Here is a 24,856-nt window from a genome sequence, read left to right on the forward strand (position 1 = left end):
GTAATGCAGGGAAATGGTAAGACAAAAAGTGCACAGAATTCGACATTAGAAAGAACATAAGAAATAGGAGCTGAATATATTTAAGAAGGAGATAGATAGATTTCTAGACACAAAAGACATCAAGGGGTATGGGGAGAAAGCGGGAATATGGGAGAATAGAGGATCAGCCATGATCATATTGAATGGCGGTGCAGGCTTGAAGGGCTGAATGGCCTACTACTGCTCCTATTTTCTATGTTTCTATGAGCCGGAGTAGGCCATTTGGCCCCTTGAGCCTGCTCCGCCATTCAATAAGATCATGGCTGATCTAAAGTTCACACTTTATGTCCTGTTGGTGACAATGGAAAAACACTGAGCTGTGAAATTGCCAAATAAAATCTGTTTACTGATGGAGAATCAGTAATAACTTTCAAAAAGGAATTGGATAACTACTTGAAGATGAAACATTTGCAGGTCTATGGGGAAAGTGTAGGGCAGTGGGACTGATTGGATTGTTCTTTCAGAGAGCCAGCATAGGCACGATGGGCTGAATGGCCTCCTTCTGTGATGGGCTCCATTCTATGGTTCATCTGGAAGAGTTACCGGACAAGTAATAATGGACCACGAACAATAAGGTCACAGACAGATTCTGAGAAGGTTTTTGAAAGCGGGGATAGGCGGAAAGGTTTCTCGAGGGAATTCTAGAGCTGAAAGGTGGGGTTAGGGGAAGGAATGCCCAGGAGGTAGTGAATTGGAAGAGCACGAAGGATGTGTGAGCATGTCGGACTGTAGGATGTTACAGAGTAGGGCAGGGTGAGAACATGGAGGAATTTGTAAACAAGGAATTTGAATTTTATATGTTGGATGCCAGGGAGCCAGTGCATGTTAGTGAAAAATATGGTGCTGGGTGAGTGGGATTTAGTGCAGGATATGATGCAGGCAGCAATTTCTGAATAAGTTGGGTGGATCTCGGGAGGTTGGACCAGAGAGCGTTAACGAACTGTACAGTAAGAATGTAGAAAGCTATATAGCAACACTGCGCTGTAGCTAACCTGGGAGTGTTTGATAGGACAATGTAGAGGGAGCATTACTCTGTATCTAAGCCCCTGTACCTGCGCTGGGAGTGTTTGATGGGACAGTGTCAAGGGAGCTTTACTCTGTATCTAACCCCGTGCTGTACCTGCCCTGGGAGTGTTTGATGGGACAGTGTAGAGGAAGCTTTACTCTGTATCTAAGCCCCTGTACCTGCCCTGGGAGTGTTTGATGGGACAGTGCAGAGGGAGCTTTACTCTGTATCTAAGCCCCTGTACCTGCCCTGGGAGTGTTTGATGGGACAGTGTAGAGGGAGCTTTACTCTGTATCTAACCCCCTGTACCTGCCCTGGGAGTGTTTGATGGGACAGTGTAGAGGGAGCTTTACTCTGTATCTAACCCCGTGCTGTACCTGCCCTGGGAGTGTTTAATGGAACAGTGTAGAGGGAGCATTACTCTGTATCTAACCCCGTGCTGTACCTGCCCTGGGAGTGTTTAATGGAACAGTGTAGAGGGAGCTTTACTCTGTATCTAACACCGTGCTGTACCTGCCCTGCGAGTGTTGGATGGGACAGTGCAGAGGGAGCTTTACTCTGTACCTAACTCGTGCTGTAGCTGTCCTGGGAGTGTTTGATGCTGACACTCACTGCTAAAATTCACAATTTTACTTACTTGCTTTTTGTCCTTCAATGACGGGCGTTGTTTTGATAAATCTTTGTCTTGTTGTGCTTTCAGACGTTTGGCTTCGTCACGCAGCCGGTTTGCGTAGTCCTGATCAAGTCGATCAATAGTCTGTCTGCAGTTTCGCTCCAGGTTCTCAATCTCCTGGTCATAGTAACCTTTCTTGTTCTAATCAGGTAGAAATGACACAGATAAATTACAGAGATTACTTGAACAGGTCCATGTGCTAATGTCTCCTTATTTAAGGAAGGATATACTTGCATTGGAGATGATTAACGAGGTTGATTCTTGAGCTGTGGGGGTTGTCTTATGAAGAAAGGTTGAGCAGGTTGGGCCTATAGTCATTGGAGTTTAGAAGAATGAGAGGTGATCTTATTGAAACATATAAGATTCTGAGGGGTCTGACAGGGTAGATGCAGAGAGGATGTTTCCGCTCATAGGGGAATCTAGAAATAGGGGGCATAGTTTTAGAATAAGGGGTCGCCCATTTAAAACTGAGATGAGGAGAAATTTCTTCTCTCAGGAGGGTTGTAAATCTGTGGAATTCTCTGCTGAGTGCTGTGGAGGTTGGGTCACAATATATTTAAGGCAGAGATAGACAGATCTTTGAGTGACAAAGGAGTAAAATGTTATGGGGAGCGGGCAGGGAAGTAGAGCTGAATCCATGATCAGATCAGCCATGATCTTATTAAATGGCGGAGCAGGCTCGAGGGGCAAAATGGCTGACTCCTGCTCCTATTTCTTAAGTTCTTATGTACCTACTGTACTATCATTCCTCTGATGTCTCCTGCAAGTCTCGAGTCATTCTGAGGGATGGTCCCATAAATGCTAACTGCCCTTGAGTAGCTCATCCAAGGATTCATTTTCACTCACGAGCCTAATCAGTGAAAGTTAGTAGGCTATATGGGTATCGATGCAGAGCATCATCCTGTCCCACCCCGGCAACCTCACATGCACTTTCTGGCTGAGGTGACTGGATAATGATCGGAGTGTCTACGCTTGCTGACCTCCCCACCTCCCTCGGACAGGCCATTGAGGCCCAATTGTGGCACGGTTGCGATCAGATAAATGGCATTGAGCCGGGGATTTAACATTTTTATCCTTGTGTTCCAAACCCTCCATGGCCTCGTCCCTCTCTATCTCTACAACCTCCTCGAGTAAAGCTCCCTCTACACTGTCCCACCAAACACTCCCAGGGCAGGTACAGCACGGGGTTAGATACAGAGTAAAGCTCCCTCTACACTGTCCCATCAAACACTCCCAGGGCAGGTACAGCACGGGGTTAGATACAGAGTAAAGCTCCCTCTACACTGTCCTATCAAACACTTCCAGGGCAGATACATCATGGGGTTAGATACAGAGTAAAGCTCCCCCTACATTGTCCTATCAAACACTCCCAGGGCAGGTACAGCACGGTGTTAGATACAGAGTAAAGCTCCCTCTACACTGTCCCATCAAACACTCCCAGGGCAGGTATAGCACGGGGTTAGATACAGAGTAAAGCTCCCTCTACACTGTCCCATCAAACACTCCCAGGGCAGGTACAGCACGGGGTAGATACAGAGTAAAGCTCCCTCTACACTGTCCCATCAAACACTCCCAGGGCAGGTACAGCACGGGGTTAGATACAGAATAAAGCTCCCTCTACACTGTCCCATCAAACACTCCCAGGGCAGGTACAACACGGGGTTAGATACAGAGTAAAGCTCCCTCTACACTGTCCCATCAAACACTCCCAGGGCAGGTACAGCACGGGGTAGATACAGAGTAAAGCTCCCTCTACACTGTCCCATCAAACACTCCCAGGGCAGGTACAGCACGGGGTTAGATACAGAGTAAAGCTCCCTCTACACTGTCCCATCAAACACTCCCAGGGCAGGTACAGCACGGGGTAGATACAGAGTAAAGCTCCCTCTACACTGTCCCATCAAACACTCCCAGGGCAGGTACAGCACAACTCCCTCGACATGCTCCACCCCTTCTGCCGCTAAAACCCTCCAGGCTTTTGCCAATTCCTGCGGGACCGATCCAATGCTGTCCTGTCCCAATTCCCATCTTGCTCCCTCCATAAACTTAAACTCACCCAAACTCTGCTGCACATTCCCTAACTCGCACCAAGTCCCTTTCACACATCACCCCTTGCTTGTTAAACTGCATTGGCTCTCTGTCCAGCAACGTCTCGATTTTAAAATTCTCATTTTCGTGTTCAAATCCCTCCATATGGTCACCCATGCCCTATCCATGAAAAGTCCTCGAGTCCTATGATCCTCCCAGAACTAGGCCCCTTGCTTTTTGTGGTATATATCAATGATTTAGACTTGAATGTCGGGAGTATCATTAAGATTTCAGGTGATAAAAATATTGGCCGTGCAGTTATAAAGAAGAAGAAAGCTTCAGACTGCAGGAAGATAGCAAGGGAGGTTTAGCAGGGATTTGAGGGCAAATTATTTCACTCCGATGGTGGTGGGGGTCTGGAACTCACTGCATGAAACGGTGGTGGAGGCAGAAACTCTCACCACATTAAAAAAATACATGGAAATGCACTTGAAGTGTCATAACCTACAGGCCTACCAAGAGCTGGAAAGTGGGACTAGGTTGGATAGCTCTTTATCAGCCAGCATGGACACGATGGGCCGAATGGCCTCCTTCCGTGCTGTAAATTGATATGATTGTATGAACTCTGCATTGCTGATTCTCTGGGCTCTTGTGCATCCTCCACCTCATCATTGGCGGCTGTACCTTTACTTGTCTGGGCCCCAATCTCTGTAATTTCCTTCCTAAACCTCTCCATTTCACTCCTCCTTTAAGACCATTCTTAGAACCTATCTCTGACCACACTTCTGGTAACTTGTACTCATGTCTCCTTTGGCTTAGTATATTGTTTTGTCTAATTATGCTCGTGTGAAGCGACTTGGGGTGATTTACTAAGGCAAGGGCGCTATATAAATGATCGTGGTAGTAGTAGTTGTTGTTGTAATGAGCAGTCCATCCTGGCCAGTCCCCTGGTTTGGTGCATTTGTAAAGATCAGGTGGGTTTAGCTGCAGCAATCCCTCTATTTTATTGATCAGACCCTCCTGGTCAGTCTGCCACGTGTATCTAGGTGGTTCGATCCATTTACACTGATCGGGGTTGGGCTGTACTGAATCCATTAGTGGTACTGAACCGCTGATCATCGCAGTCCACTGTGCAGCACAGGAAAGGAATCCAACTGTGATTCACAACGTGTTCACCTGTAAATAGCTCAGTGACTGTTCTGAACTAACGGGCCCTCAACTGCTCCCTGCAGAGTTCACCGTGTCAGGCCGGACTCGGTCTGTGCTGGAGAGAAGTCAGGATGTGGTGGCTCCGAAAGAGGTTGCGGTAATGGTAAAAACAAGAGCGAGGGATGTGAGGCATCGCTTTAATATCCCACAGGGCAGATTATCTGCCTTGCTGGGAGAGAATAAACAGCTGATTGACCGTCGGAGCGATGAGAGCCCTGACCACAAACGGGAGCGTGATGGGAAGGATGCAGAGGTGGAGAATATTTCCCCTTTGGATGGTGCCAGCTCCAGCTCGCGGGGTTGTGCTGAATATTCGACTGTCCTGTAAAACGAGCGCACGCCCTTCAGCTGCCAGGGCGAAAGAATGAGTTGACACTGGAACCCCGCCTGGGAGTTAAAAAACCGTCAGCTCCAGTTTTATTGGTCAATTACATGTCCTGATGAAACGTGCCCAATTAATTCACGAGAACCGAGTCCAATGTTCAGTGAATCCATAAAGCTCAGAACGAACCAGTGTGTGCTTTCCGGCAATCCAAACAATACAATAAAATGGGCATTGAGTCGGCGGCAGTCGGGTTGGGAGGATGTGTTGCGCAGACTAAAAGAAAGGCTCTCAACCAGCAATCGTACAATATACAGCCGGCCAGGAGAGGGCGGCGGAGAGCCACGCCCACCCGAGGCAGGTACAGAGACCCACCGGTAGGGAAAGGGCTCGAGGGGCGGTTGAGTCCTTACCAGCAGACGGCGCCAGGGAGCCTCGCCTGCCACAAGTGCAGTGACCCAGCGGCAGGGAAAGGCCCTGAGGGCGGATCAACCCTTATAGGGCCTGGGCGGTGCGGAGAGAGAACAATGAACGGAGGGAACATTGGACGAGTTCCGTTGCTCCATTCGGATCTTGCTAAACCTGTTTTACTCTGTGTAGGCGTTACTTTACTCCCGAATATGGAAAAGACAAACATCTGACCCGGGGGCTGGATTTCATCCCTTGGTTCTTAGCCATCCAGAGTGACCCGGCCGTGATCCCGGCAGAGTTTTCTCTGGGTTTCCCAAATCCAATATGTGGCGGAAGTTACTGCCCGATATTGGGATCCCGCCTTGGGCGGGGGCGGGGGCGGGGCGGGGAATCTGGCGGTGAAATCACTGCAGCAGTGACATAGGCCACGCAGCATTTAGTTGTGAAACTTTCTAGACCACAACAGTGTCTGAGGAAGCTGGTTCCTCTCACATTGAAGCCTCGCATTCACACACTCTTCGGCTTGTTCTTACTGTGTGAAATACAACACAGGACCACCCTGTCTCATGGTCCTGAGGACAAAAATCTGATGGAGAATACAGCCCAGGAACAGTGGGAGGAGGTTGTCCTTGGCAGTGAGTGTCACCCCCAGCTCCACCTGGAGTCCGCTCCAAGTGTTGCTCACTGTCTGGGAGGAGAAGAATTCCTGAAATCAGTCCTAAGTTTATCTTCACTCAGTGTTACCCCATGTCCCAGAATCCTTCTCTCACAATTTGACTTAAAGTGATGTTTCGAAGTTCCACTTTTCCACCCGCATAACCACCTTTTTCTGAGCTCCTTCCAGCTTCTCCTTTTCAGTCTGTGCAGCCCATGTTTCCCCAGTGTACTCACACCTCAATCCTTTGACACCAGCATCAGCCTTTGCCCCTTACCCACACCGTCTCCAGTGTCTGGATGTCTCCCCAGCACCTTGCAGACAACGAGCCATCCAGGAAATGGTCAGGACTGAGCAGACATCCCGCTAAACCTCCAGAGGCAAATCTCCTCGCAAACAGCAACCTGTCAAGTGGTGAGAGAACACCAGCAGCGGGGGATAGAGGAGTATAAACAGGGACAGCGAATAACAATTGGGATCCAAGTGTGAGGAGCCAGTGTCTCGGAGACTGGGAGCAGGAAATGTTCCTGAAACCAGTCTGAAGTCCTACTATGAAATTAAATCTGGACCAGGCCTGGCTTGGATCATCCTCCTTCTCGATTAGTGCAGAACTGCCAGCAACACTGATCCGAAATCTTTATCAAGGAACATTTTAATCCTAATTGCAATTTCATCTACTCCAGTAATACATCATTGACAGTCGGGAATAAGGAATATTATAATCTTTCATCCAAAAATCCTTCCATTAAGCAAACGTCAATGCTGTGAATTAAATTTGAGCTGACAGGTTGCGTTTCCCACTGTGAGAAGGAACGACCTGCTCTATCCTCAGACACTCTGGTCCTGCTGCTGTTCCATGTTTTAGAATCGAACAGAACCCATTGTCTCCCCGGTTACATCAGTTGTGGCCATGGTCCACAGGAAGGAAGTCCTGGTGTCTGCCCCACATCTCCCCGCACAGTACAGAGGGGACATCGTGTGCTGGGATTGGTAAACTCCATCCTTCTTGTTTTATTATTTCATAAAATCAGCCTCGATTTCAAAATTCTCATCCTTGTTTACAAATTTTCCATGGCCTGGTCCCTCCCTATCTCTGTAATCTCCTCCAGCCCCACAACGCCCCCCCCCCCCGCCCCGCCCTCCCTAGATGTCTGCGCTCCTCAAATTCTGCCCTCTTGAGCATCCCTGATTATAATCACTCAACCATCGGTGGCCGTGCCTTCTGTTGCCTGGGCCCCAAGCTCTGGAACTCCCTCCCTAAACCTCTCCGCCTCTCTTTCCTCCTTTAAGACGCTCCTTAAAACCTCCCTCTTTGACCAAGCTTTTGGTCACCTGCCCTAATTTCTTCTTAGGCGGCTCGGTGTCAAATTTATCTGTTTTGTCTTACAACACTGCCGGGAAGTGCCTTGCTACGTTTTACGACATTAAAGGCGCTATATAAATACAAGTTATCTCTTCAGCCCCTTTGGCACATTGCCATCCTTACCATCATTTCCTGTTGGATTTGCCGGAACATTTGCTCGCGCTGATGCTGTAGCTTGAGGTCGAGCTGTGTTTGCAATCGCTGCTCCTCCTTCTGTAGCAGCCGGAGTTCCCGCAGTTCCTGACGCCTGTAGGAAATCATTCGGTTCACACCAGGCTCGCACGGCTACACATCACACACCAAAACTGTGCTTGGGGTAGACAGGGGTTGGGGCGGGGGCCTTGTGTAGAGGCTCACCATCTTTTGGCAAGTTCCAAACCAATTGGTGGCAGGTAAAGACTGGGATCCTGGCTTGAGTTCTGACGTTTGCCTTACTGACGAATATTCCGCAAAATCTAAATAAACTCAAAAACTAACACCCCTACATCGGTAATATACACAATGGCATACAGGAACAGGAGAAGACCATTCAATCCCTCAAGCCTGCTGCACCATTCAATTAGATCATGGCTGATCTGTACCTCAACTCCGTTTACCTGCGTTTGCTCCATATCCCGTCGTACCCTTACCTAATAAAATCTATCAGTCCCTGCCTTGAAAGCTTCAATTGTGTCCCAGCATCCACAGCCTATTGGGGGAAAGAGTTACAGAGGTCCACTCTCCTTTCTGTAAAAAAAAAGTGCTTCCTGGTGTCAGCCGTGGCTCAGTGGGCAGCACTCTCACCTGCATCGGAAGTTTGTGGATTCAAATCCCACTCCAGAGACTTGAGCACAAAAGTCTAGATTGATATTCCAGTGCAGTATTGAAGGAGTGCTGCACTGTCGGAGGGGCAGTATTGAAGGAGTGCTGCATTGTCGGAGGGGCAGTACTGAAGGAGCACTGCACTGTCAGAGGGGCAGTACTGAGGGAGCACAGCACTTTCGGAGGTGCCGTCTTTCAGATGAGACGTGTTAAACCGAGGCCCTGTCTGCTCCCTCAGGTGGACGTAAAAGATCCCACGGCACTATTTCGAAGAAAAGCAGGCCAATATTTAGCCTTCCTTCCCAATATTTATCCCTCAATCAACATCGCTAAAACAGATTATCACATTGCTATCTGTGGAACCTTGCTATGCGCAAATTGGCCACTATGTTTGCTACATTACAACAGTGACTACACCTCAAAGAATACTTTGGGACATCCGTTGGTCGTGAAAGGTGCTATATAAATGCAAAGTCTTTCATTTAATTTTTCCTAAATGGCCTAGCTCTAATTTTAAGATTATGTCTATCTTTTCTCTTGGGTCCCGAGTCTTACTGATTCCCTGGACACCAGGAGCCACCCAGTACCTCACCAAGTAGCCACGCTTCACACACGGGCCTAGAGAGTGAGTGGTGGTGGGCTACTGATCATGGGAAGCTTCATAACTGAGCCCAATCCTGCCCTCACACAGCCACTTTCTGGTGTCAGTCGCCGGATAGGACAGGAGCAATGGGCCGAATGGCCGTAGGATCCGATGATTCTCAGCCATTGGATGGAGGACGGGGAGGCTGACCTGACGATGAGAGAGCAGGAATTGGGACTGCCGTGCGCTCTCACCTGGCCGATCGCATGTCCTGGCCCTTCTTGTCATCCTCACTGACAACCTTTGACGTTGTGACACTCACTTCCACTCCATCCACCACGAACTTCCGGGTTTTCTTTAATGTCTTCCTCTGTGCGGGTCTATCCTGGAACACAGGTAGTATCTTTATAAACCCTATGGCACGCTCACTTGCCCTGTTATACTAGTATCAAGTGATAATTTTCCAAATTATTACAACAGTTAATTAGTCTCACCCCCACCCCCCCTCCCCCTCCCTCTTGTGGGCCACTTAGTCCACTCCCTTGTCTCTTGCTCTGTAATGTATTTGCCTCATGGGTTCTTTGCTTAAGAATTCATAGCAACACATTGCTATTAAGAACTAGTTGGTTTATTAGCGAAGGTTTAACAATCGCACTACGCATTACCAGTTCGTCCACCAGGCTCACAACTGCATACCTCATCGTGGATCCCAACTGGCTGGGGTTTTATTGAATCTTGTGAACAGCGCGTGACTGGCTAAGCCACTCCCAACTCAATAGCTCTACAAACCTGTGAGCATCCTCACAGGTGAATACATTACATGCTCCTCTCGGGATGTGAGGGTTGGTGCGATTGGGTTGCACTCTTTTCTCATGTGACTTTCTATAAGCCCTTTACTGTAATATGCATCAAATACTCTTATATTGTAACAGAGTGAGAGAGGGACGATATTTGAGCCTTAGGATTTTTGAGAGCTCTGTACAATAGGGCTGCAACTTTAAGAAGTTATATAAAATATCAGAATGTCCAAGGCAAGGTGATATAGGTTTATGGCCTTAATTGCCTTCAATCAGGAACAACTCCCAGACTGTAAGAATAAAAGGCAGGGAAACTGAAGGAGTGCTGCACTGTCGGAGGTGCCGTCTTTCAAATGAGATGATAAACCGAGGTCCCGTCCGCTCTCTCAGGTGGACGTAGAAGATCCCATGGCACTATTTCGAAGAAGAGCAGGGGAGTTATCCCCGGTGTCCTGGCCAATATTTATCCCTCAATCAACATCACAAACAAAACAGATTATCTGGTCATTATCACATTGCTGTGTGTGGGAGCTTGCTGTGCGTAAATTGGCTGCCGATTTTTTCCCACATTACAACAGTGACTACACTCCAAAAGTACTTCATTGGTTGTAAAGCACTTTTAGACGTCCAGTGGTCGTGAAAGGCGCTATATAAATGCAAGTCTTTCTTAGAGGAGAGGAGTTTGGAGCTGAGAGTGAGAAGGCATATGCTGGAAAGTAATCCCTATTACAGTTTTATTCATCGCTGCTGGACTTAAAGACACCACTGCACTGGGTGAATAAACCTGACATGTCCAAATGGAGCACTGAGTCCTGGGCTGCAACTGGTCATGTTCGATATCACTGAAGCTGAGCAATGTCGTTGGCGTTCTGCAAATGTTCTATGCAACGGTAAGAATGAAGCACCAGAATAAATCAGGAACGATTACTTACTTCTTCGTCAAAATCTTCAAACTGCCTCTGGAAAGAAGACAAAGAACAAATGGACAGCCATTCAGATTGTGGCACAGATAGCGGAAAAAATGCAGCGCAAGATCTCAAAAATTAAAAAAGGATACATTTGTTAAATTGAGTCACCTGTCTATAAAACACATCTCGCGGGCAAGGGAGGGATCTGTCTGGCTCAAGTTCTTCAGTGCCATACAGGTAGGAAACTCTCCTCTCCCCAGTCTCACCCTCCGGTGAACGTTCAACCAAAGGGGTCCTTACAGCAGAAGGATGGCGCGTCTCTCCCTCCATTGTGGTTGGACCGTTTGATTCCAGTCTTATGGTTTCCTTGGAAACGTCTGCTTCCATAATCTTAAAAAATAAAAGCAAAGGATTTCTTTTGCAAGCTGTAATGTATGCCCCTGTGAGGATGCTCACTGGTTGGTCGAGCTGTTGATTTGGGAGTGGCTTAGCCAGTCACGCGATGTTCACAAGACTCAATAAAACCCCAGCCAGTTGGGTTCGGGGGATCCACGATGGGGCAGGTGGTTGTGAGCCTGGTGGATGAACTGGCAACGTGTAGTGTGATTGTTAAACCTTTTTCTAATAAACCAACTAGTTCTTAATAGCAATGTGTCGCTATGAATTCTTAAGCAAAGAACCCAGGAAGCAAATACGTTGCACAAGCTTTCCTCCCTTTCACACTGGTTAGTTCCCTTGGTGTACACCTAGGCCGGGGGGGGGGGGGGGGGTGACTTGCTGCAGGGTTCTGCAAAGGTTGCTCTCTAACTTTTCTTACCATTGATAAATTGAGGTGAAAAGTTAAGGTCGATCGTTCAGGGCACTGCCATGGTGGAAATGAACAGAGAGAGGGTAGGAGAAAGGGAAGATTGAGGGCGATAGGTGGCTCCCGAGTGAAGAGTTAGAAAGGGAGATCTTGCAACGAGTCTTGATTTTGACCCAGTGAGCTTGCAGAGAGGAAAAGAACATGGAGAATGGCAAATGTGCAACTTAGAATGAACAAAAGAAGATACCAGAGTAGCACTGACCATAGTAATATTGCTAAAAGAGAGGCGGCAGAGGGAGTAAAGATTGAGGCAGTCATTGGGGGCTAGGGATGTGAAAGGGATCACCAACTGTGTCAGCTGTGGCTCAGTGGGCAGCACTCTCGCCTCTGAGTCATAAGGTTGTGGGTTCAAGTCCCACTCTAGGGACTTGAACACAAAACAAAAATCTAGGCTGATACTCCAGAGTACTGTCTTTGGATGAGTCAGTAAAGCGAGGCCCTGTCTCCCCTCGCGGGTGGATACAAAACATCTCATGGCACTATTTGAAGAGGAGCAGGGCAGGTCTCCCTGATGTCCTGGCCAATATTTATCCCTCAACCAATATCATTGCTGTTTGTGGGAGCTTGTCGTGCCCAAATTGAGTGCTGTGTTTCCTACATTACAACAATGACTACACTTCAAAGTGTACATCATTAACTGTAAAGTGCTTTGGGATGTATCGAGGCGTGAAAGGCGCAATATAAAAGCAAGTATTTTTTTCCTCAAACAATCTAGGACAAATGTTTTCACCCAGAGGGTGGTGGGGGTCTGGAACTCACGGCCTGAAAGGGTGGTAGAGGCAGAAACCCTCACCACATTTAAAAAATACTTGGATGTGCACTTGAAGTGCGGTAACCCACAGGGCTACGGACCGAGAGCGGGAAAGTGGGATTAGGCTGGGTAGCTGTTTGTCAGCTGGCACGGACACGATGGGCCGAATGGCCTCCTTCCACGCTGTAAATCTCTATGATTCTATCACCGGTGGCATTTAGCTGCTTCCTTCACGAAACGCTTTGCCTTATTTTTTTCATTAATTTGTAAACTTTACCTTATTCTGATCATTTAAAGATGTTTCATTTTCCTGGTTACGTGAAGTATCTTCGACAGGCGTTTGGGAGACGTTATTACCATCCGTCTTTCCTGTGTGTGCGTGCTCCTCTTGTTCGCTCTGGGTGTCGCGTGGTTCTGCCTTCTCCTTGCCCACAGCACCGTTTACAAGTGCTTCTTCCTGTACTTTCTCTGCAGATTCATGTGGAGGCTTCAGCCCTTCATCAGAACTGTTGGCCTCTTCAACCTGAACAAAACCTTCTCCGCTGAGGGAACTTCCTACTTTCAGCAGGCATGGTGTGACTTCTTGCTCAGTCTCGTTAGAGTTATTCACCTCAAGTTCTCCTACATTTGCCACGACCAGGTCTATCAGTTCATTTACAATACAGGCAATGTCATCACTGCATTCTGACATGTCTTCCTTTACTTCAACTAAATCGTCAAGTTTCTGCTCTGTATTTTCCTTGCTGGCTGCTTGGGTAGTGTCTACATTTGTTATATTCCCTGCCGCTTGTGGTGTTACGGATTCTTCGCACTCTAATTGTTTAGTTTCTTCAGTCATGATGGTTTCCTCATCTATGTGTGCAACTCCTGACCTCTCGATCGAAGCCTGTGTGTTTATCAGTTCAGGAAACTTTATCGAGTGATTTTCTGTCTCTTCATACTGCATGGATTTAACTGAATCTTCACTGCCAACTCCCAAGTGCTTTACCTCTAAAGCAGGTTCCCCAGCCAAGCTTTCTAACTCATCCGCTACGGAGTTGGCCATTTTGTCACTTGCAGTCTCTAACTCAGATCCTTCTCCCTTGGTCCCTCCCACCTCATCAGTTACAGGCTCCAGACTCATAGAAACTAGTAGTTCAGAGTCTGTATCAGTCATTATAATATTGTCGTATAGCTGTACAGCATCCTTGTGATGCAGACAATCATTATTACTTGCCTGAGGTTGAGAAATTAACTTGTCTTCCTTTAGATCCTGTTCATTTTCTTTGAAGTCTTGGGTAATCTCCATCATTTCTACATCTGAAAGGCTTTCCCATTTCACATCACAGATGCTCTCATCTGTCGCTGCAGTTGTCTCAGCTTCCCCAGGTCCAAGGGAATGAGCGCCAATCTCTCCCTCTGTTGACTCCGTGTCGGTTTCTGTTTCTGATGAGCTTCCCTCTGGAGTGGTAATATTTGTTTCCGGTATTGCAGAATCTCCCATTTCCACATGCTCTGCAATTGATTCCACGCTTTCCGTTAATGGCTTTGCCAACATCCCGGACACCTCGCTTTCTGTTCTTTCGAATAAGGGCACAGCTTTCTCAGTTTCTGCTAGATCCTCATCTCCCGAAGTTGACGCATCAGTGCATTCTGTCCTTAACCTCTTACTGCTCACTCCTGACTCTTCATCCTCCAGTGTTACTTTGGGCGCAGTGCAGTTGCAATCTACACATGCTGAGTCGGTCAGCTCTTTGAAACCAGGTTCCAGGACTCTGTCGTCCGCAGGCTCAGATTCTTTGGTGATATCATTGGGTTTATCATATTTTTGTTCCTCTTCACTTATGATAACATCGTTTTTCTTCAGGTGTAATTCTGTTGATCCTTGTGAACTTGTCAGAAGCTCGTCATCTGTGATTTGTCTTCCTTGATTTATATTGGCCATGAGATTCAATCTTGTGGCTGAGGTTTCTAAATGTATCTCCTCGGCACTGACCTCAGTGAGGCTGCCATCAACCACTGTCAATTGCTCATTTTCAGATACTTTACTTTCACATGTGTCCAGAACGACGCCCACCTCCTCGCTATTGGTCAAATACTCCATTGGTTCAGTAGTGTTGGCTTGGTCTTCTTCAGTGCTGCTCAAGGTGGAGTTAGCAGCTTGGCCATTGTCAACAAGCCCAGGACGTTTTGGCTCTTCCTCCAGTGAAACCTTGGTGAGTTTCCCTGGCCGTTCTTCCTCCACGTTGAGTATACTAACGGAACACTGATGGTATGCGAGAGCCTAGCAGAAAAATAAAAACAATACATAACTAGGAATCAAAATGGCTGGAAATGCACAGAACATCCATCAGAATTTGACGACAAACTAATCACTTTGGTCGGTGCTGTTTATCAGAACCCTATTTAGTCACTTATAGGAAATCTCCCATTGTTCCTGGATGTCAAACTTTTCAAGCTTCAATAGTTTCTGCTTTTTTGAGGAGAATAAACACAGCAATTGAATTCATTGCGTGAGTTGCAGTTTAACTATATTTCTATATTGAACCAAATAAAGTGGATGGCTTTTAGCTGTGTTGGAGCTGCAGGTTTGTGGCTGCGTTTTGCCCTCGTGCTGAGCTCCTGTTCACAGCCATGGTCTCAGGGTAAGGCTCAGAGCGGAGGTCTGGTACATCCCCTCAGCGAGAAAGGAAAGGAGAGACCAGATCCTACAACGAGCCACTCTTGCACACCTCTTAGCATCCAGGTATCAAGCAAGCTTCACACTTGGTCTCCTTCGAGCTTCCTTGGTTGTTGGTAGCATGAGGCCTCAGAAGAAAGAAAGTAAAAAACAAATGATTTTCCAGTTGAAAGCTGTGATGGTAACTCTATTTAACAATGGCCACTCATTGACAGTACCTCCTGTTCGTCCTCCTTCCCTTCTTCAAACTCCTCCATAACCTCGGCCTTCGCTTCAGCAATCAGCTCTCGGATTGGCTTGTTGCTTGCAACACAAGCGACGAATGGGTGCTGAGAGAAAGAACAGGTGTTAATCAAACAGAAGACTGAGGCACAATAAATAATAATCGGCAGGAGAAGATAGATTTTTGAACGATAAGGGAGTCAAGGGTTATGGGGAGCGGAGAGGGAAGTGGAGTTGAGGTCGAAGATCAACCGTGATCTTATTGAATGGCGGAGCAGGCTTGAGGGGCCAAATGGCCGACTCCTGCTCCTGTTTCTTATGTTCTTATAACAAAAACATCTCACTGCTCTTCATTGATTCCTTGACTGTTATTGGCATGTGTGCCTTTCTCAGTAAGCTGCACAGCCATGGGACCTCCAGCACCCGTGACCCCCGCACCCAGACCCCCCGCATCCGGGACCCCCAGGACCCCTGCACCCTGGGACAACCGGGACCCCTGCCCACTGGAACACCTGGGACCCCCACCCACTGGGACACCCACGCCCAGGAACACCGCACCCGGGACCCCCAGGACCCCTACACCCGGGACCCCCGCACCCGGGACCCCCGCACCCCTGCACCCGGGACCCCAGGACCCCCACACCTGGGACCCCCACTCACGCGACCTCCTGCACCCAGGACCTCCCTGCCCGGGATCATCGGGACACCCACCCCTGGGACCCCCATCCCTGGGACCCCTGCACTCAGGACCCCCAGGACCCCCGCACCCTTGAACCCCAGCACCCCTGCCCCCCCGCACCCCCACACCTGGGACTTCTTGTGAGAATGATTTGAACCCGAGCAATTATTAGCCCAAATGTTAGCACAGTTATATTTGCTCAATGCTACCCTGAACGTCTGTTTCCAAAGTCCAACAGTTATTAAGCTAAGTGGTGTATACGTATCCCTTTCTACTCATGTGCAGGGATGTCTTTTTCTCTCTCTGTTCCTTTCTGTTTCAGACTCCATCTCTGCCCCCTTTCCATTTCTCTTTGTCTCTCATTTGTCCTAGATATTTATGAGGGTGTGTTACATAGGCTGGGTGGGAGCGGAGTTTTTTACGGAAAACCCGGAAGTCTGGGTGTCCCTGCATGTTGTGCAGTGAGTCTGTTGGCCCCGACAGCTTCTCCACCCAGTAGTCAGTCGGATTTCCAGTTGGGCCGCAGGACCAGGTCGGTCCGATCCCAGACCTGGCGGCGGGTTATCCAATCCTCGACCCCGGGGAGTGGGACTGATCCCAGTCAGGGTTTGATCCCAAACCTCCGGGGGGAGGGAGGGGGGGGGTCCGATCCCTGACTTGGGGGGATGTGGGGGAGCGTTGTCCAATCATCGACCTCAGGGATGGGGTCTGATCCCGACAGTAGGGGGGAGGGGGGTTGGGGGCGATTGATCCCCGACCCCAAGGGTCTTTGTATAGGGGCAGGGGGTCTGATGGTGGGAATTTGGGAGGCTGAGGGGGGGAGTGGGGGGAGGGGGAGCTCTCCTGCTTCTCCTGGCCCACAAGCAGTGTTGTGAAGGGATTTACCTTCACCCCCAAACTCTCATCACTTTGCTTCTGCTGCCGGGTTTCCCAAGGTCTGGGAAACCTGGCAGCCCACTGTAATTCAGAGGCTGCCAGCCTCATTAACATACTTAAAATGCCTCCTGGGGCTGGGGGCTGCTGGGGTGCTGTGCCAGGTTGGGGGGATGGGGAGGGGGGGGGCGAGGGCATGTTCGGGGAGGGGTGGGGTCTGTGCCAGGTGGGGTGCTGTACCGGATCGGCAATCGGCTTCACCAGGGTACCAGCCAGACAACACAGTTGAAAACGAACCCCTACAATGTCTATGCAGTGCTGATTAGGATGGGGCCCGGTGCACCTGTTCCTAATCACTATTCACTAACCCATCAGGCAGGCCCACCATCCACTGACAACATCCAACTGTGATGCCCCCCATGGTGGAACAACCTGTGCCCTGCTCGCACACGGGTGAGGAACCGGAGGGCAAGAGGTGCCCATGCAACCGGACCCCCAAGGAGAGTCAGCCCTCCAGGAGAGGAAAGGAGAAATTTGGAGTAAAATAATGATCACCTGGAGAAGCTGCTTTACGCACCATCGAACGTCAACATTCTTTTCCAACGCCTTCCTTAAGAAGTCTTTAAAATCCGCTGACCTGTAAATTCAATTATTGAGAAGTTTTTATTTACTAATACAGAAAGTGAGAAATTGACCTCAAGCGGAATTGCTATCACCCTGTTTGCATCAGTAGCCAAAGTTTAAATTAGCCCTCCTCTCTCCAAAGAACCTTTTCGGTTTCGCGGTATATACTCAACTTCTTTCCCCTTCCCAGGGTGGGAGGAACCATGACACTACCTGCCACAGAGGGAGTGCAGCGAAGGTTCACCAGACTGATTCCTGGGACGGCAGGACTGTCGTATGAGGAGAGATTGGGTCGACTGGGCCTGTATTCACTAGAGTTTAGAAGAATGAGAGGGGATCTCATTGAAACGTAATAAATTCTGACGGGGTTGGACAGACTGGATGCGGGGAGGATGTTTCCCCCGGGGCTGGGAAGTCTAGAACAAGGGGTCACAGTCTCAGGATACGGGGTAGGAAATTTAGGACCGAGATGAGGAGAAATGTTTTCGCTCAGAGGGTGGTGAACCTGTGGAATTCTCTACCACAGAAGGCTGTGGAGGCCAAGTCACTGAATATATTTAAGAGGGAGATAGATAGATTTCTAGAAACAAAAGGCATCAAGGGGTATGGGGAAAAAGCGGGAATATGGTGTTGAGATAGAGGATCAGCCATGATCATATTGAATGGCGGTGCAGGCTCGAAGGGCCGAATGGCCTACTACTGCTCCTATTTTCTATGTTTCTATGTTTCTCACAGCCCAGCTCCCCAGGCTTGTTCCAGTGAAATGGAAATAGCAGTTTGCCAGTTACCATCGGGAGGGCAGGACCAGAGTTGGAGGCGGAGCCTTTGTGATCTTCAGGAGGACTCTCATTGGGTTGAGTTCGTGGTGTGGCGGTTCCGTCTCGGCCAGCTCGATAAGCGTGATCCCAAGAGACCAGACGTCTGCCTTGTGGTCGTACGGTGCATCTTTCATCGTTTCACATTGCACAACCTCGGGGGCCATCCTAAATGAGAGAAGGACAATTGAGAGTACAGCGTGCTGACAATGTTCGCCTGTTCAATCAAAAACATAAAAAATCCTCAGTATTCTTTGTCACTGCACCACCGTTATAAACCTTGGACAATCACAACCAGGTAACTAAAAAAAATGCAATAAACAGAAAATTCCTATAATCTAATCCTAATCTGGATTTAGGATTGGGAAGTATAAATCTGTAATGTATGCACCTGTGAACATGCTCACAGGTTTGGAGAGCTGTTGAGGAGTACATGTTGCATGTGTATGTGCAGTGTGCGAGGTTGCAGACCCCATTTCCATTATTTGAAGGGGCTGCTCCTCGATTTCTGGCTGCACTTCAGTCCCACGCTCCTGATCTTTGGGCACCCTGTGCGGAGGGGAGCGGGCAGGTCGGAAGGCCTCCTCGTAGGACTGCTCCTGGGCAGGGCCAAGGGGGCCATCAGCCGGTCCAGGCAGCGGGCGGTCGAGGGGGTCGTTCAGCCCGACTGCCTGCCTCTCTTCCGCGGTTACATCCGAGCCAGGGTGTCCCTCGCGGACTTCCATGAGAGGTGGGCGCCAGAGGGACTGGAGTGCATCATCACCCCCGACAACCAAATTTTAATTTGATCCGCTAAGTCTAAAGTTTTATTGTTAATTTGTGGGTTCTAGTGTCCCTGTAACTCGACTTTATCGTTTCATTTTAAAATAGTTGTAGAGCTGTTGAGTTGTGAGTGGCTTAGCCAGTCATGTGATGTTCACAAGACTCAATAAAATCCTAGCCAGTTGAGTTCGGGGGATCCACGATGAGGCAGGTGGTTGTGAGCCTGGTGGATGAACTGATAATGCGTCGTGTGATTGTTAAACCTTTGCTAATAAAGCAACCAGTTCTCAATAGCAATGTGTTGCTGTGAATTCTTAAGCAAAGAACCCATGAAGCAAATACATTACCAAACTCCCCAATGGGGAGTAATAAATATTACGACAGTGGTATATTGGAGTTTGACTAGCTGGAGTTCTCACAGGACCCGGAAATGCTTGGACCGTCAAAAAGAGCTTGGCCTCCCTTACCTGCTGGCATGCTGGTTTTAAGCTCATTGCTGCAAGGAGAGGCCCAACAGAGGAGGGGGGGGAAAAAACCATGGAGACGATGTTGCTTACTTCTGCTGGCCAGCTGAAAATTAGCTCGAGCGGAGGTCTATAATATAGACTTGCATTTACAACCTCAGGAGGTCCAAAAGCCCTTTAGTGCCAATTTGTGCACAGCATGCTCCCACAAACTATCTGTTTTAGTGATGTCAGTGAGGGATAATTATCAGATAACCTCCCCCCTGTGCTCTTCTTCAAAATAATGCCACAGGATCTTTTACGTCCATGTGAGAAGGCAAACAGGGCCTCGGTTTAACGTCTCATCCAAAAGACAGCACCTCTAACAGTGCGGCATTCCTTCAGCACTTCACTAGAATGTTAGCCTAGATTTTGTGCCGAAGCATCTAGAGTGGGACTTGAACACACAACCTTCTGACTCAGAGGCGAGAGTGCTACCCACTGAGCCACAGCTGACACAAGGGCTGGGAGAGGGCAGTCGGCCAGTGTACGTGATAAGCTGGTGAAAATTGTCAGGAAAGGCAGTGAGTAGTTGAGCCATACAGCCGGGAAGAAAGAAAGACTTGCATTTATATAGTTCCTTTGATGACCACTGGACATCTCAAAGCGCTTTACATCCAATGGAGTACTTTTGGAGTGTAGTCACTGTTGTAATGTAGGAAACGCGGCAGCCAATTTGTGCACAGCAAGCTCCCACAAACAGCAATGTGATAATGACCAGATATTCTGTTTTTGTTATGTTGATTGAGGGATAAATATTGGCCCCAGGACACCGGGGATAACTCCCCTGCTCTTCTTCAAAGAGCATGGGATCTTTTACATCCATGTGAGAGAGCACATGGGGCCTCGGTTTAACATCTCATCCAAAAGACAGCACCTCCAACAGTGCAACACTCCCTCCGCACTGCACTGGAGTGTCAGCCTGGATTTATGTGCTCAGGTCTCTGGAGTGAGACTTGAACCCACCACCTTCTGACTCAGAGGTGATTGTGCTACCCACTGAGACACAGCTGACACAAGGTCCCAAATCTGCTCCTCAGTCTGTGCAGATGGTCACAGCCAGGATAGTGGCTACGATCGTCTTTCACGTCCTGGGTTAGAAAGCTAAAAAAAAACTTATGGTCGAGGACACCGTCCAGCAACCTTGCTGAAAAGTGGTGAACTGTGATGCCTTCTACAGTCAAAGAGCCTGTTGACACTCACTGCTTAGATTTACACATGAAGGGTGACCATTCGGGCAAAGAGGTGGCCTGTTTCCCAATAAGGTCCAACATCTTCCGGAGAAATGGGGAGGGAAAATAATTATTGGAGTGAAAATTTAAGAAAATACACTGAAAGTGGCAAAAATAGATCTCATACTTTCTAGAACAGGAGTAAAACCTACCAATAAGGCGTCCCAATAAACGATGCCCTCCGTTGGATGGTCCGGGTATTCTTTGCAGACACTCCAAAGTCAGCTAGAAAAGAGGACAAAGTATTGGACTCATTGCACAACTCATGTCATCTATGATTAACAACAGACCCTTTACTGGCAAGAAATAACTAACTGAATGTGAACTGTTTTATGTCTTCATTTCTTTTCGAGATAACCACATCCTGGATCGATCTGGTGCTGCCTTGACCACGCACGTACTTGGTCCGATAAGAAACATAGAAAATAGGTGCAGGAGTAGGCCATTCGGCCCTTCGAGCCTGCACCGCCATGCAATAAGATCATGGCTGATCATTCCCTCAGTACCCCTTTCCTGCTTTCTCTCCATACCCCTTGATCCCTTTAGCCGTAAGGGCCATATCTAACTCCCTCTTGAATATATCCAATGAACTGGCATCAACAACTCTCTGCGGCAGGGAATTCCACAGGTTAACAACTCTCTGAGTGAAGAAGTTTCTCCTCATCTACGTCCTAAACGGCCTACCCCTTATCCTAAGACTGTGTCCCCTGGTTCTGGACGTCCCCAACATTGGGAACATTCTTCCTGCATCTAACCTGTCCAGTCCAGTCAGAATCTTATATGTTTCTATGAAATCCCCTCTCATCCTTCTAAACTCCAGTGAATACAGGCCCAGTCGATCCAGTCTCTCCTCATATGTCAGTCCAGCCATCCCTGGAATCAGTCTGGTGAACCTTCACTGCACTCTCTCAATAGCAAGAACGTCCTTCCTCAGATTAGGAGACCAAAACTGAACACAATATTCCAGGTGGGGCCTCACCAAGGCCCTGTACAACTGCAGTAAGACTTCTCCTATACTCAAATCCCCTAGCTATGAAGGCCAACATACCATTTGCCTTCTTCACCGCCTGCTGTACCTGTATGCCAACTTTCAATGACTGATGAACCATGATACCCAGGTCTTGCTGCACCTCCCCTTTTCCTAATCTGCTGCCATTCAGATAATATTCTGCCTTTGTGTTTTTGCCCCCAAAGTGGATAACTTCACATTTATCCACATTATACTGCATCTGCCATGTATTTGCCCACTCGCCTAACCTGTCCAAGTCACCCTGCAGCCTCTTAGCATTCTCCTCACAGCTCACACTGCCACCCAGTTTAGTGTCATCTGCAAACTTGGAGATATTACACTCAATTCCATCATCTAAATCATTAATGTATATCGTAAATAGCTGGGGTCCCAGCACTGAGCCCTGCGGCACTCCACTAGTCACTGCCTCCCATTCTGAAAAGAAGAGTTGAACCAATTTAGAGAAAGATCTATAACTTGTGTAATGCTCCCATAACTGTCACATGGAATGAGGAAAAACACCCTTAAACTCAGGGGAAAGCAGAGCAACTAATCGTCAATCTACCCACCGCTGCTTACTAGAATGTGTTCTTTACTCATCATATTGCTACACTTATGTTCCTATATAATTCTTATGTTCTTATATTTTTGAACAATAAAAGGAGTCAAGGGTTATGGGGAGCGGGCAGGGAAGTGGAGTTGAGGCCAAGATTAGATCAGCCATGATCTTATTGAACAGCGGAGCAGGCTCGAGGGGCCGAATGGCCGACTCCTGCTCCTAATTGTTATGTTCTTACGTTCCGTCTTCAGAAGCCAGTTATTGGGCAACGAGTTTACCACGCTTTCTCTTTTTGACTGCAAGACCGTCTCCTCTCGCTGTGAGGGCACGAATCTCTGGGTTGCTCTCAATGGTCCTCCGTCAACAGCGGATAGGATTGGGATTGGCGGCGGAGGGAAGTCACCCGGATCTCAACCCATGAGGAAACTGGTGAACTTTGCCCTCAGTGGTGGTAAGCGGTGGATGTGAGGCCGAAGGGAGTGGCACTGTTGGAGAAATCGCAGGAGGACTCTCTAAGGGAGATTCTGTATCTGACGGGGAACAGGGATGGGAGATTACAGAAGGGTTAGAGGCAGAATATATATCCACAGTTGGACTTCAACAGGATTTGGAAGGGAGTGTGGGCGAATTTTAAATGTCCAGAGTGGATTGAACTGGATTTCAAACCATGATAGTCTTATGTAAGATTGGGCGAGTAGAGGTGGCAACTTGCCCAGTGTGTGGGACGCGGGATGAGACTCTGTCCCATTTGCTGGTGTTGTGTCCGCAGTTAAAGAATTTTAAGTACTATGTTCGACAGTTGTGTGAGGTTTTCTTGCTGGGTGAGGACCGAAGAGCAAGAATGGGAATCCCGTGGGACTCAATTTTAATAAGAACATAAGAATATAAGAATTAGGAACAGGAGTAGGCCATCTAGCCCCTTGAGCCTGCTCCGCCATTCAACAAGATCATGGCTGATCTGGCCGTGGACTCAGCTCCACTTACCCGCCCACTCCCCATAACCCTTAATTCCCTTATTGGTTAAAAATCTATCAATCTGTGATTTGAATACATTCAATGAGCTAGCCTCAACTGCTTCCTTGGGCAGAGAATTCCACAGATTCACAACCCTCTGGGAGAAGAAATTCCTTCTCAACTCGGTTTTAAATTGGCTCCCCCATATTTTGAGGCTGTGCCCCCTAGTTCTAGTCTCCACGACCAGTGGAAACAACCTCTCTGCCTCTATCTTGTCTATCCCTTTCATTATTTTAAATGCTTCTATAAGATCACCCCTCATCCTTCTGAACTCCAACGAGTAAAGACCCAGTCTACTCAATCTATCATCATATAGGTAACCCCCTCATCTCCGGAATCAGCCTAGTGAATCATCTCTGTACCCTCTCCAAAGCTAGTATATCCTTCCTTAAGTAAGGTGACCAAAACTGCACGCAGTACTCCAGGTGCGGTCTCACCAATACCCTGTACAGTTGCAGCAGGACCTCCCTGCTTTTGTACTCCATCCCTCTCGCAATGAAGACCAACATTCCATTCGCCTTCCTGATTACCTGCTGCACCTGCAAACTAACTTTTTGGGATTCATGCACAAGGATCCCCAGGTCCCTCTGCACCGCAGCATGTTGTAATTTCTCCCCATTCAAATAATATTCCCTTTTACTGTTTTTTTTCCCCAAGGTGGATGACTTCACATTTTCCGACATTGTATTCCATCTGCCAAACCTTAGCCCATTCGCTTAACCTATCTAAATCTCTTTGCAGCCTCTCTGTATCCTCTACACAACCCGCTTTCCCACTAATTTTGAGATGTGGATTGCAGCAGAGTCTGTCCGAGTCTAGTGGAGTGGCAATTAATTTAATGTTCAGTTTGGCGAGATTTGCGATTGTGCAAAGAAGGAATGCTCTGTTTTTTAAGCGGAGGAGAATAAACCTAAAAGAGTATTTTAAGTATAAACTAAAAGATCATTATAAGGCCCTTTGGATGTTTTATTCAGAAAAGAATTTAAAGATAGTATTTTATGATCAATTTGTAAAGTACAATAGATTATTATATGTTACAGGAGATAAATTAAACTTCAGGTTTTGATGTTAATATGTGTTGGAGGAACGGCTGTGCGGAGGGACAAAATGGATTTCTGTGATACAATGGAATGATCACGATGTTGTAAATGTTCTTAATGTTCAATAAATATTAATATTTTTTTTAAAGTGGGTAGCACCCTTGTCTCTGAGTTAGGGTTGTGGGTTCAAGTCCCACTCCAGGGACAACATCTCGGCTGACACTGCAGTGCAGTGCTGGGGGAGTGCTGCACTGTCGGAGGTGCCGTCTTCCAGATGAGACATTAAACCGAGGCCCCGTCTGCTCTCTCAGGTGCATGTAAATGAACTGTGGCACTGTTTTGAAGAAGAGCAGGGGAGTTATCCCCGGTGTCCTGGCCAATACTTATCCCTCAGTCAACATAACTAAAACAGATTATCTGGTCATTAACACATTGCTGTCTGTGGGAGCTTACT

At 47.9% G+C, this 24,856-nt stretch overlaps 1 protein-coding gene across 1 annotated transcript in view; it reads right to left on the reverse strand.

Moving 5' to 3' along the window:
• LOC139235108 (STE20-like serine/threonine-protein kinase) overlaps positions 1 to 24,856 on the reverse strand; it is an 84,505-nt gene that overhangs the window by 17,315 nt on the left and 42,334 nt on the right. The window contains exons 5-14 of the mRNA XM_070866277.1: positions 20,933 to 21,005; positions 18,257 to 18,451; positions 17,400 to 17,481; positions 15,289 to 15,399; positions 12,689 to 14,674; positions 10,964 to 11,185; positions 10,820 to 10,846; positions 9,345 to 9,475; positions 7,830 to 7,953; positions 1,683 to 1,859 (exon numbers count right to left, since the gene is read on the reverse strand). Coding sequence (XP_070722378.1) covers positions 1,683 to 1,859; positions 7,830 to 7,953; positions 9,345 to 9,475; positions 10,820 to 10,846; positions 10,964 to 11,185; positions 12,689 to 14,674; positions 15,289 to 15,399; positions 17,400 to 17,481; positions 18,257 to 18,451; positions 20,933 to 21,005 — 3,128 coding nt within the window. The remainder of the gene's footprint in view (positions 1 to 1,682; positions 1,860 to 7,829; positions 7,954 to 9,344; positions 9,476 to 10,819; positions 10,847 to 10,963; positions 11,186 to 12,688; positions 14,675 to 15,288; positions 15,400 to 17,399; positions 17,482 to 18,256; positions 18,452 to 20,932; positions 21,006 to 24,856) is intronic.

This window comes from Pristiophorus japonicus, chromosome 22 (assembly GCF_044704955.1).
Source record: "Pristiophorus japonicus isolate sPriJap1 chromosome 22, sPriJap1.hap1, whole genome shotgun sequence".
Classification (NCBI taxonomy): Eukaryota; Metazoa; Chordata; class Chondrichthyes; family Pristiophoridae; genus Pristiophorus; species Pristiophorus japonicus.